Source organism: Hoplias malabaricus, chromosome 3, assembly GCF_029633855.1.
Source record: "Hoplias malabaricus isolate fHopMal1 chromosome 3, fHopMal1.hap1, whole genome shotgun sequence".
NCBI lineage: Eukaryota > Metazoa > Chordata > Actinopteri > Characiformes > Erythrinidae > Hoplias > Hoplias malabaricus.
The window spans coordinates 33,040,585-33,053,462 of NC_089802.1; the positions used below are offsets into that span (position 1 = coordinate 33,040,585).

At 39.5% G+C, this 12,878-nt stretch overlaps 1 protein-coding gene across 3 annotated transcripts in view; it reads right to left on the reverse strand.

Annotated features, from left to right (window-relative positions):
* drosha (drosha ribonuclease III) overlaps positions 1-12,878 on the reverse strand; it is a 183,368-nt gene that overhangs the window by 104,281 nt on the left and 66,209 nt on the right. For all 3 annotated transcript variants that reach the window (XM_066665982.1, XM_066665981.1, XM_066665980.1), the window contains exon 21: positions 6,159-6,261. In XM_066665982.1, coding sequence (XP_066522079.1) covers positions 6,159-6,261 — 103 coding nt within the window. The remainder of the gene's footprint in view (positions 1-6,158; positions 6,262-12,878) is intronic.

Genomic DNA, 12,878 nt, shown 5'->3' on the forward strand with positions numbered 1-12,878 from the left:
CCCTCACTAAAGCTCGCTCAGCATATCTGGCCTCGCTGATCTCCAATAATAAAAATAATCCAAGAGCACTGTTTAGTGTGTTTTCTAGAATTACAAAAAATCAAGCAGGTTCTGAACAACTAATTCCAGCAACTCTCACCAGTAAAGATTTTATGGACTTTTTTAATAATAAAATTGAGAATATTAGACAACAACCTCAAGCCACAGGATCAAATCCATCCTGGCTGCCACCCGATGTGAATGATATAAAACATAATATAACTGTAAAAGAAAGACTTGAAACCTTTTACCCACTCCCACAATTAGAACTAGAGAAGATTATCACCTCCGCAAATTGTACAACTTGCACACTTGATGCAATTCCCACAAAATTGCTCAAAGAAGCACTACCAGCTATTATTGATCCTCTTTTAACTATAGTAAACTCATCCCTTAGTCTGGGCCATGTACCCAAAGCTTTTAAACTAGCAGTTATTAAACCTATGATCAAGAAACCAAATATTGATGCTAGTACACTGTCTAATTACAGGCCTATTTCTAATTTGCCATTTCTGTCCAAGATCTTAGAAAGAGCTGTGGCCCAACAACTTAGTTCATATCTACATAAGAATCATATATATGAAAAATTCCAATCTGGATTCAGGCAACATCATAGTACAGAGACAGCTCTAGTCAAGATAACAAATGATCTTCTTCTTGCCTCTGATCAAGGCTACGTATCCCTGTTGGTGCTTCTTGACCTAAGCGCAGCCTTCGATACAATAGACCAAAATATTCTCATAGAAAGGTTAGAAAACATGGTTGGAATCACAGGGACATCCCTATTATGGTTCAAATCTTACTTATCAATTCGTAAAAGTAAACAATCTAAATTCAAATTATTCTAAAGTAAGATTTGGAATTCCACAAGGCTCTATTTTAGGACCATTATTAATTACATTATACATGTTACCGCTAGGCACAGTTATAAGAAACCATGACATTAACTTTCACTGTTACGCAGACGACACACAATTGTATATTTCAGCCAAGCCCGATGACAAACACAGATTAAAGAAAATAGAGGACTGTGTAAAAGACGTGAAAGGCTGGATGTTGCGTAACTTCCTCCTTCTAAACAGCAACAAAACAGAGGTCCTGCTTTTGGGTCCAAAAGTGGCAAGAAATAAATTATCAGATTTAATTTTAAATCTAGCTGACTTTCCAGTTAAACCTGGTTCAGCAGCAAAAAATCTTGGTGTCATAATTGACCCGGATTTATCATTTGATCAACACATAGGTAGTATCACTAGGACAGCTTTTTTACATCTTCGCAATATTGCTAAGATTAGAAATGCCTTATCCCTTCAGGACGCAGAAACATTAGTACATGCCTTTATTACTTCAAGGCTTGACTACTGTAACGCACTACTGTCAGGATGCACCAGCAGCAATTTAAGAAAACGTCACCTAGTTCAAAATGCTGCAGCTAGGGTCCTCACTAAAACTAGAAAATTTGAACATATCAGCCCAGTTTTATCATCACTTCATTGGCTGCCTGTTAAATTCCGCATTGACTACAAAATTTTGTTATTAACATAAAAAGCTCTACATGGGCTTGCTCCTGAATATCTTCAAGATACAATTTCCTATTATGAGCCTCCACGTTCACTCAGATCACAGAATACTGGATTTTTAATTGTTCCCAGAATTCAGAAGGCCTCAGCTGGGGGAAGAGCCTTTTCTTATAAAGCCCCCAGACTCTGGAATGATCTTCCAGAAAATGTTCGGGACTCAGACACAGTCGCAATCTTCAAATCTAGGCTAAAAACACATTTGTTTAGTTTATCTTTTGGTAGCTAATGCTCCCCCATAGATAAAGGCGGCAGATCCGGGGGGTCCATGGACACAGGGAATTATAGTAAACTGAGACGCTGGTGCTGTCGTCCCGCCGCTTCTCGCGATCACTCAGGTTTGTTGATGGTGGAGCGGAGGGATGACAGTGTTTCAGGATGCTCCCGTGTCTGTGTGTCCTCCTGGTTCTCTCCTTTTAGTTAAAGCTGTCATAGTCAGATCTGCCGGAGTCATTAGCCACACTCTGGAAATTTTCATATTTTCTACTTTACAAACACAAAACAGTTCAAAACTAATTCCATCCCTTTACATCTTTCCGAGTAAACAACTGCCCACCTGTCTGTCTGGACACTGATGGATGACTGTCGAGACCCTCCTCCACGCTTCAGATCAGCTGCCCACGCTCCAGCAACCACCAAGTGCCTTGAAGCTGTCCCTACACTGAAGTTCTCATGGACTACTAACTATCATCACCAGTAGATTGACCAGAGGAGGATGGGTCACCCCTTGTGAGCCTTGGTTCCTCCCAAGGTTTCTTCCTCAGCTGGGGGAGTTTTTCCTTGCCACTGTCGCCCCTGGCTTGCTCACTTGAGGGATTTACATTTGTTTTTACATTTCATGTCAAATCTTTGTCTTACTGGAATTCTGTGAAGCTGCTTTGTGACAACATCAGTTGTGAAAAGCGCTATATAAATAAATTTGATTTGATTTGATTTGATATTAGAATAGAATACAACAAGCATAGAACATAACAATAAAACTGATTAGAATACAACGAAATAAACTAGAGAACAAGAGAACACAAGAATAGGAAACAATTACAGAAATAGAATAGAAGAAAAATTAGAATTAGTTCAGAAGAAAAAGAACAAAAGAACAGAAAATTATAACAGAAAATTTCAAAACAATAGAATGGTATAATAGGAGAATAAAACAATAGAAAAGAACAGAATATAGTTACTGCAGAAAAAACAAGAGCTGAATGGTGCAAAGCAACAATAGGAAAAAGAAAAGAATTATAGTACAATTACACAGATCAATAGAATATAACAATATAATTATTGCAAAGAAAAAAAATAGAATAAAACTGAATTGAATTAGAGCAGAGTTAAACAATAGAATAGAATAAAATAGTACAGAAAAAAAAGAACTATAGAGTAAAAGAATTAGTACAAAATAGCATAGAACAAACTTAAAAAGAGAAGAGAACAGCTTTCCAATAAAAATAAATAAGTAAATAAAAATTTAAATGACCAGAATATAACAAAACAATAGAAGAGAACAAAATAGTATAAAATACAAATTAAATTGAACAAAGCAAAACAATAGAATCAAATCAAAACAAAATTAATCTGGAACAGAACTAAACAACAGATTGGAACAGAATAGAACAAAACAAAAAAAATAGAATAAAACAATACACAAGAAATTGAATATAATGAAATAAAACAATAGAAAAGATTATTATTGATTAGTATAAAACAAAACAACAAATCTCAGTTGTCTCAATGCTAGAAATATTCGTGTTTGTCCTTTTACACTATAAAAACAACAACATCCGAAACACTGACAACTTCCACCCTAATGTCCTAAATACAATGAAGGACAACCATCCGACGACCATCCAGTGAGCATCCAGTTACCCAGTTTAATCTGATCAATAAACCTGGTCCTGCTGATGGAACCAAATGAATCCAAACCCGTGTTCAAAACCTGTTCATAACATTTATCATTTCTTTACAAGGACAAATGCCCAGTGTGCACTGTGTTCCGTTCTGTATTCATGCAAAAACACGACCACTGCTGAGATAAAGAGTTTTAAACAGTTTCCTCGCTGTTTTTCACTGCTTTTAAAACCTTTTTAGGGTCAAATTCAGGCAATTAATCACAATGAAACAATTTAATGCTTTGCCTGGCTTAATAATTATATATTACAAAAATTATTACGTGTGTGTGTGTGTGTGTGTGTTTGTATATTGTGTTGAACTCAACTGGTCCGTGTGGTCCGACTCTTTCAGTGGGTTTATAAAGGCTGAGTCTATGGGTGGACATGTGTATGTGTGTGGGTATGTCGGTGGATACAGTACATATTTGAGCCTCTCCGGGGATTCAGCATTCAGCAGGAGGTCAGGCCACAGAAATCAATATCACTGATGAATGTCTCTCTCTTATTCACTTTCTCTCTCTCACACACACACAACTCTTTTTCTCTCACACACACAAACACACACATTATAGACAAAAAACAATATAGTAATTTGACAAAGCTCGTATCCTGCTATGCTCTCCCAGTAACATGCAACGAGAACAAAAAAAACAGGAGCCAGCAACAACATCCACTGAAACACAACTCCTGATTTACTGACCGCTTTTGTTATTAATCACAGGAGCTATAGGGCTAATGTAACTAATGACTAATGAAAGCTTTCAGCCTCGGTTTTTGCAATTAGCAAACCAGTGGCTAAACCTGTGGCTCTGAAACCAATATTCAGGGATCACAAGCAGGAATGTTGTAAAGGAGGCGGAGAACACAAGTCTTGGGTTGAAAATAGGAACGCTTATAACGCTCAGTATGGTCTCTGTGTATAAGGGATGTCCCAGTTTGCTTGTGCGATATTGTGATTTAATTGCCCCAGTGTGATCATGATATCCACTGATGTTGACGCTGATTATAATATATTATGGCATGTTCAGCGAACGGTTTAGGTATATTACTTTGCATTCCAATGGGCTGATTTACATTTTCATGCACTCTGAGTAAGGGGAAGCTAGGAGTCACCCTGTGTGTTGTGTGTGTATTGTGAGCAAAGTCTAAAATGCCCTGTGTCCACATCTGGACATTTTAAAATATTGAAACTTTTTGAAAGCATAGTACAGTTTTTGAAAAAATGTATTTATATGTATATATTAGATATAAATTTTGCCAAAGTTCTGGAGATTTATTTAGCTGTTCTGAGCAATTAAATACTTAAGTTTATTTTAAATTCTTAATTTTCTTCTTTTTTAAATGGTACATTGGGATCAGGGAAACATTCTGCCAAGTCCCACCCTTCAGTGAGCAAACACAAACAATTTGCAGAAAAAGCCCACCCTTGTTTGAGGTGTTATTGGTGCTGGATAAAGTACACGACCCATGTACTTGAATTAAATGCTTAACACATTGTAGGTGAAAAGACTCTAGTGTCACTCCTGGTTCCCCAGTCTTTTCACAAAATGTTATTAATTAGTCTGACATGGATGAACATACAACGAATGATGTTATATCAACTATTATATTCACCCCAGGTGCTGCCCCTCCAAACCAACAGAGGTCCCTGCATCCAGAGTATTAAGCCCAATTAAAACTTCTGTGTTAAACCTATGCCGTAGGCAGTGTGTCCTGATGCGTGCCTCTCCAGAAATGTAACTCATCGCATTTACACAGACCACAATGACCTTGATTGGTCTGTAGTCGGACAAACGTTTGCACAAGTTGCTCAAGTCAAGAAATATTAACTCCTCTACATTACACTCCCTAAATATTGCACATTAAAGATTCATAAAACTAATACCACTACACAGTGTAATACATAAAGTTGAAGCAGATGTTTGAAATTCAGCCCTAGTGGTTTGGCGGTGTAATTGCAGAGCGACACAGAGGCCAACGCACAACTATAACCTTTCACAGTGGCATGGGACACTTGGTTTAAAAAAACAACAACAACAACAAAAAAAAAAACAATTAAAAAAACCTTTATAAAAATATTTGTTATGTATAAAGCACATTTTTCTTATTTAAAAACACGTAACAAAAGATAGTGTCGTTTTTGTGGGTCTGGAACATATTAATAGCATTTCAATTCATTTTAATGGGGAAATTATATTTGATATACAAGCAAATTGAGTTACGAGCTCGGTCACAGAACAAATTAAACTCGTTAGTCAAGGTACTACTGTAGATTGCACTTTCATGATTCTAACCAGCGAAGACAGCAGAGACTACATTTTTGGGCAAGGTAGGGGGATCTTAGGAAATATATTCTGTGTAGTCTTTATTTTGAATGTGTGTGGGTGTGTGTGTGTGTTTACTAAGTATATATCACATTATGGGGACCAAAACCTGTTTACACACTCCCACCATGGGGAGTTACAACAGCTGGTCCCTACAATGTCAATCAACGCAAAATACACTTTAACAAGAAGATATATTTAAGGTTGTGATAAGGTTAGGCTTATGCTATAGGTACTTGCGCTAAGAAGTTAAGAGTAAGTGTCCACAAAATTAATGGAAGTCTGTTATTTCACAATTGACAGACACAAGATTGTGTGTGTGTTTTTGCACTGACCTATTAGAGCTTCGAAGCAGTTGGCCATGGCGTGCCTGAGGTCAGACTCCCTGCACAGGTCAGGGCCATGAGCGTACAGCATGAACCGGTCCAGCTCCAGTTTCTATAAAATATAATAAATAAAATGGATTACAAAAAAACAAACAAACGTACAAATATGAAGATTTCTGAAAAAAGAACAGAGGTTCCATTCTCACTATTACATCTCAGCCGAGCATCATAATGATTTTGCAGCTGTGAGTTTAAGGTAAAAATATTACACATTGTTCCTTTAAGGGCTTTCTTTCTAACTACAGTCTCATTGACTTTTCAAACACCTCTTCTAATGAGTGATTGCTACTTGTTGGTGAGTTGCACCTACTGCAGACAGCGAAAGTCAATTCCACACAGTATTTTACAGTCTCTACTGAAAAGGCTTGACCAAAAGAACGGGACAGTCTGGAGCAGCTGCACATGAGTCTCAGGTAACCATGAACAATGAAAAGCATGGGCTAGAGCTGTGGTGGGCCATATATGGCTTGTTAGGCTGTTTCATACGGCCCTCTGAGTATTTACAAAATTGTGATTACACCTCTTTCCTGCAATATCCCGCATTCAACTGAGTCCACTAGATGGCGAGATAAAGCCGAGTCTATTTGTTCTACAGATATTCATTCGTCACATTTGCCAATGAGTGCTACTACCCCTTTGGAGTCACTGATCACGCCAGTGTGATCTATTCACTTGTCTTGTTTAAGACGTCACATATAAACCTTTAACTTTTGTTGAAAGTGCTGCCTTAAACACTTTATAGGTTTTAGTTAGACTGCGATTCATCAAACAGAAACAAATATAAAAATAAAAAAAATCACATTCGCACATAAACATTCACATATTTAAATAAGTGTGGCATTTCATTTATATTCAGAAATAAGATAAATATAATATAAAATATATATTAAGGTAGGTAGGCAATATTTACTTCTTAGGTTTCACATGTAATTTATGTATATTAGTTCCCACTCCTCATAACCCCCACCTCTTGGCCCACCTGTCCATTTTTAAATCCTAGAGTGGCCCTTGAGCTGAACAATTTGTCCATCCCTGGGCTAGAGTGATGCTCATTGTTCACAAGCCCCTCACTGTGCTTTAGTAACATGGCCTTTAACCCAATCAGAACCTGATGTTACAGACACGGTACACTTCAGTCATGCTGCTCTTTCTTTCTATCCTGCTTGTTGTTTGTCTACGGTGTTGATCAGAGAAGTCTTGTTTCCTCTCATAGTTTTTCCAGTTCCTCCATCACTTCCACGGTGCGCACTTATGGCTAGGACCCATCATTTTATAAAACTGTTTTGTAGAACACGTTTCGCATTGTCTTAAATATAATTATTTATATAATTATGTCAGAATAAAATATCTATTATATTTAGAGAGTAAACAACTGTGTCTCTCCCTCTTTGTCTGTCATTCTCAATTTCCTTTTCTCTTTTCTGTCTATCACATTCTATTTCATTGTCTCTCACGGTCTCTTTCGCTCTTTTTTCCCCTGTCCCTCTCCCTCTTTCTATGTGTAAATGACAGATGTTCCCATGTGTCACACAGCTGTGTCACACAGTCACGAGTAACCCTGATCAGAGTGGGGCGGGGGGAGGTGGGGTAGCGGGAGGAAGGGAACGGAGCAGCAGATGAGACGAGTAATAATCCGGTGTGACCTTTGATGCGATCTGATTGGCTGCGGGGTCGTCTGGTGCAGGCAACAGCTTTCAACTATTTATAATTGCAAACAACAATGAGTTTCCACAGACAACAGAAAATCTTTTAATCTTGAATTCAATTAATCATCTTTCATTTATTCTTATTATCCCTTCTATTCCCTACCACAAGATACGTATACTTTGCAGGGCACATGTGAAAAAAATAATAAAATCACTAATTTGCGAATCTGGATCATCTACCATTGCACAACTTGTGAAGCAAGACCGAAGTAAGTTTTTGTAGTCTGCCTAAGTTGGAAAACAAGGGACACAATGTGGCCAATCTGTGCTGCATTTCACTCTGTCCAATCACAGTGCTGGACACATGTTTATTTCAGAGCGAAAAGACGATGTTAACCGAAGCAAAACAAACACAAAGAGTGTAGACAAACACGAGTAGTGAATAAAAATGGAGTAATCAATAACAGAAGAGAAAGATAACAGAGCAAAAATGGTTAATAAACATAAGTTTGTGCTCCTCGCTCCTGGGACTCGTGCTAAACTAAGCTGTGGCTCATTCTCATTTAAATGAACAGGTGCTGAGATTGGTCATTTTGAACAAGTCTCTTTAGACGGGGGTACTGCTGCTGTGGTGTTTGATTCTTGTGGTACATTGAGCTAAGCATGTCACAGACCTAGACCTAGAACTGTGGAAAAGGGTGGAAAATGTTCCCTTTAAAACATAATTTCTTTCAGTTTCTAATACTATTTTACATAACATAATTCATTCATTGTCTGTAACTGCTTATCGAGTTCAGGGTTGCAGTGGGACCGTAGCCTACCTGGTATTCACTGGGCAGGAACACACTCTGAAGGGGGCAACACACACTCACACATGCACACATATGGACACTTTTGAGTCGCCAATCCACCTACCAGCCTATATTCTTTGGACTGTGGGAGGAAACTGGAGTACCCGGAGGAAACACACGCGAACACGGGGAGAGCACACCACACTCCTCACAGACAGTCACCCGGAGGAAACCCACGCAGACACAGGGAGAACACACCACACTCCTCACAGACAGTCACCCGGAGGAAACCCACGCAGACACAGGGAGAACACACCACACTCCTCACAGACAGTCACCCTGAGGAAACCCACGCAGACACAGGGAGAACACACCACACTCCTCACAGACAGTCACCTGGAGCGGGACTTGAACCCACAACCTCCAGGTCCCTGGAGCTGTGTGACTGCAACACATTACCTGCTGCTCCACCCTGCCGCCCCATAACATAATTACAATAAAAAAGTGCGATATAAGTTTGAGAGACTAGAACTGTACAAAACACACAACAAGGCTTTGAGGAATGTCAATCATTTTGCTGAACAGACATCATAAAACCCTGTGTGATATGTGGACAATAGGCCTCCATTCGCTATGAGTGCTTGGGACAATGTGGTTAGGAAGACCATCCGCTTAAGAAGACTTGTGGTGCTTTTCCACCGCATGTGCCTGGGCTCTACACGATCACTTTTCCACTGGCAGGGCTTCCCTGCGAAAAGCCGGTGATGTCAAAAACCCCCTGTCTCTAACAGGAATCGCTAGCTTTGAAAACCACAACAAGTTAGGCGCTGATTATTCATCATGTATTCGCGTGTTGTTTTACTTTTTTGCACTGAACACGGCTCCATGCCTCAGTTCTCACAGACAAGTTTTACTTGTTGCACGGTTGGCTTTCATTGGAAATTTTTGTTGGCCAGTTTCGCTTGTCACAGCATCTCAACCACCACAGAGGTCAAATTCTATAGGACGGGTCTCTTCCATTCTGGGCCTCGTATCCATGTTCCAGGCCGGGATTTTGAAATTGTCAGCTAGAATGACTCTCTACCCGGTACATACAGTCAGGTAGATTAGCAGGTGCATAGAGTGCCATACGGGCTGGCCTTGAGCAAGACAATAATTCAATATCAATATATATCACAATATAAAAGGTTTCAATATCAATGATATGATTTTTATACACATTTTCAGTATTTCAATATACATTATTTGAAACATTACAGGGCTCTACCATCAGTAAACTGCATTCAATTATGAAGTAAGTTTAAAAATATCAATAATGACAAAGCCAAGGGGTTTTTGTTTGATGGTGATGTCATGTTGCTTTCAGTTCATAACAAAATCAGAATTATATCATATTGACCGAAATTAAGAAATATATTGTGATATAAATCTTGGCCATATCATCCAGCTCTAGGTTGGCCATTTTAAAATGCGTATAGCAAGGCCAGCACATCCTTAATTACAGCATGTCTGGACTGTGGTTTGATCTCGGCTGAGCGCTTTGATGCTTGGTGTGATTTTTCCAAGGTGAAAGATTTATTACGTTTCAATTTACAACTTTGGAGCGACGGGAGTAGGGTGGGTTTGTCAAATCAGCAAAAGTCCACAGACATTATTTCACCCAAATCAAGACTTGCTCTCGCATGTGAAATAAAAACATAACAAAAAAAACAACAACAATGACAACGACAACAACAAACAAGGGGAGGGAGAGGAAGAAATGATGAATCCGAACCTACAGGGAATGGCTCGTAATTTGCAGGGCCTCGCAGTGAAGTGGCGGATTATGGGCTCGTCTTCTGTGGATAGTTTTTTGAGAGATAATTATGAGTGTTCTTGCGTGGAGGGGCTTAGCGGGGAAGAGAGAGAGAGAGAAAGAGAGGGAGGAAGAGATAGAAGAGAGGGGGCAAAGAGGAAGAGAGAGAGAGAGAGAGAGAGAGTAAACAACTCTTGCGTACACACTTATTGTATCCCTTTTTTTTCTTGCCGACGAGCAAATTGAAACAAGGCAAAAACAGCGAGCGGCGGCTCATACAAATGCAGGGCAGCAGCGGGCTGGTATTCAGGAGGGAACGACATGAAAGATTAAAGTTTTAATTGCTTTTCTCTACATTGCCAGATGATTATTGTAGCACTGTGAAACTACAGAGACTTTTTGGGGCGGGAGGGAGAACTGGAGCAAGGTTTTTCCACATCGGCAGGGAGGGGAGGCGTGGCTTGTTTCTCACGGGACAATACTACACCACTGCTTTATAGCACCAAAACAATAACCTTTTAGCTTTAATTACAAAGACGGTGAGGAAACACAAGGGAGGTGTCAAGGCAAGGAGAGAGAGGAGGAGGGAGACAGAGAGAGATAGGAAAAAATTGAAAAGAAAAGAAGGTGAGAGAGTTTCCCCTGTGAAGTTTGAGCATGAATAAAGAAATAAAAAATTAATAAATGAGCAATAAAAATGATAAAAACAAAGATCCTTGGAACATTGTAAGTTAAAACTTTGTCACCCTTGAGTCCTTTTGCCATGCAATTTCCATGCAAGTTCCATTCAAGTTCATGTTCTTCACCTCTATACGGCACAACCAAACTTTACAGAATCCATTATCCATGCACTGGAGAGAGTCTCGCAGCACTCAGAAGCACAGAAGCCTCCAGTGTGGTTCCCAATCTCACCTCCCTGTACTGATTTCACTTCCCCTGGTTTCAAGGGTCCTTGGGGAGTGAAATCAGGGCGGGGAGGTGAGATTGAGCCCACACTGCGGTTTCGTCACAGTACTATCTCTTGTCACAGCACGGAGAGGTGCTGCAGCCACTGGGAGACTGTTCCTAACTTTGATTGATGCTGCAACTTACGTGGGTTTGCTATAATCACTGTAATTTACACTGAAACTGTAATACTAACCATCAGGAATTTTAGCATGATTTTTCATAAAACCAGTAACTGTTTCATGTCTAATTATATTCCAGTAACATCACACCATCCAGGTCTGACCACAGACTTCAGTGCAGCTTGTGCTATAACAGTAATCCTGGTACACCCCCCCCCCCACGGACCTGGCAGGACCAAGCATCCCATCAAACTCTGACCACAAGGCTCTGAAACAGCTTTTTACCTGTGGGCAGTGTGTTCTGGAAACACCTAATAATAAAAACCGTCCTTTAATCTCACACTTTTTATTAGATGCAGTCACATCCACAGACATTATACATTCATCATTTTGGCCTGCTGCTGTTGAACTAATCAAATAATCAAATACAGAAAATTAGATCATGATGGGCTCCTGAGCAGGCGACTGGTTATGTCTGATGCTCACGTACTGTGCCCTGTGGCGAGCTCTTGGCTGGATATTTTTGGGTGGTGGATGACTCTCAGAGAAGCGGTGCCTAGGGCTAGCTATGCTTCAAAATGTTTCGATACCAATACCCATGTGTCCAGAAGTTAGACTCCGCTCCTTTATGGTGGCCTTAGTGTGGGGACAGATGTTTCAGTTTGTATAACCTCTCCAGAAAAGTGCTAAATAAGCACAAAATCATTGCACATAAATATTAATTTACCATGCCTAATGTCAAGGGTCATTTAGAGAGGTGTAAAGTCCAAGTACAGAGCTGTGGAGATGGAGATCATTCAATATCTCAGGGACGCTGGAGTGGTGTTTGTGACTCAGAATATTTCAACACCAGTACCAGACTAAACTAATGTTTATATGACTGAACACCATCAAATCCTCACAGCAAATGTTCCAGTATAAAGTCCAGAAGAAATATTGGATGAGACGATGTCCACAAATGGCCACACTGCATTTTCTTTAGATATTGTTTGAGGTATGAAGATGTAAAGTGTCAGAAACGAGTGAGAGCTACAGAACGCGGGTATATTTACTGACCTCACCAAGCTGAAGTCTAATCAAGAAGTGTTAACGTTAATGACATGCATGCAGAATGTAATTTACAGCCAATCAGCAAGATTTTAAAAAGGTATGCTTATTAAGTCACTGAGGCTGATAATATTGACTGCTAAGGGGTTGAAGTTTGGCACTGAATGACAAGGTTTGACAAAATCATTCAGTCAGGGCCATGGAAGTACAGTCTCTACAGCAAGCCCTAGCAGAGTCTAGAAATATATGATGGATGGATGGATGGATGGATGGATAGATAGATACAGACAGATAAACGGAGTGTTTATAATGGTAAAGACTAT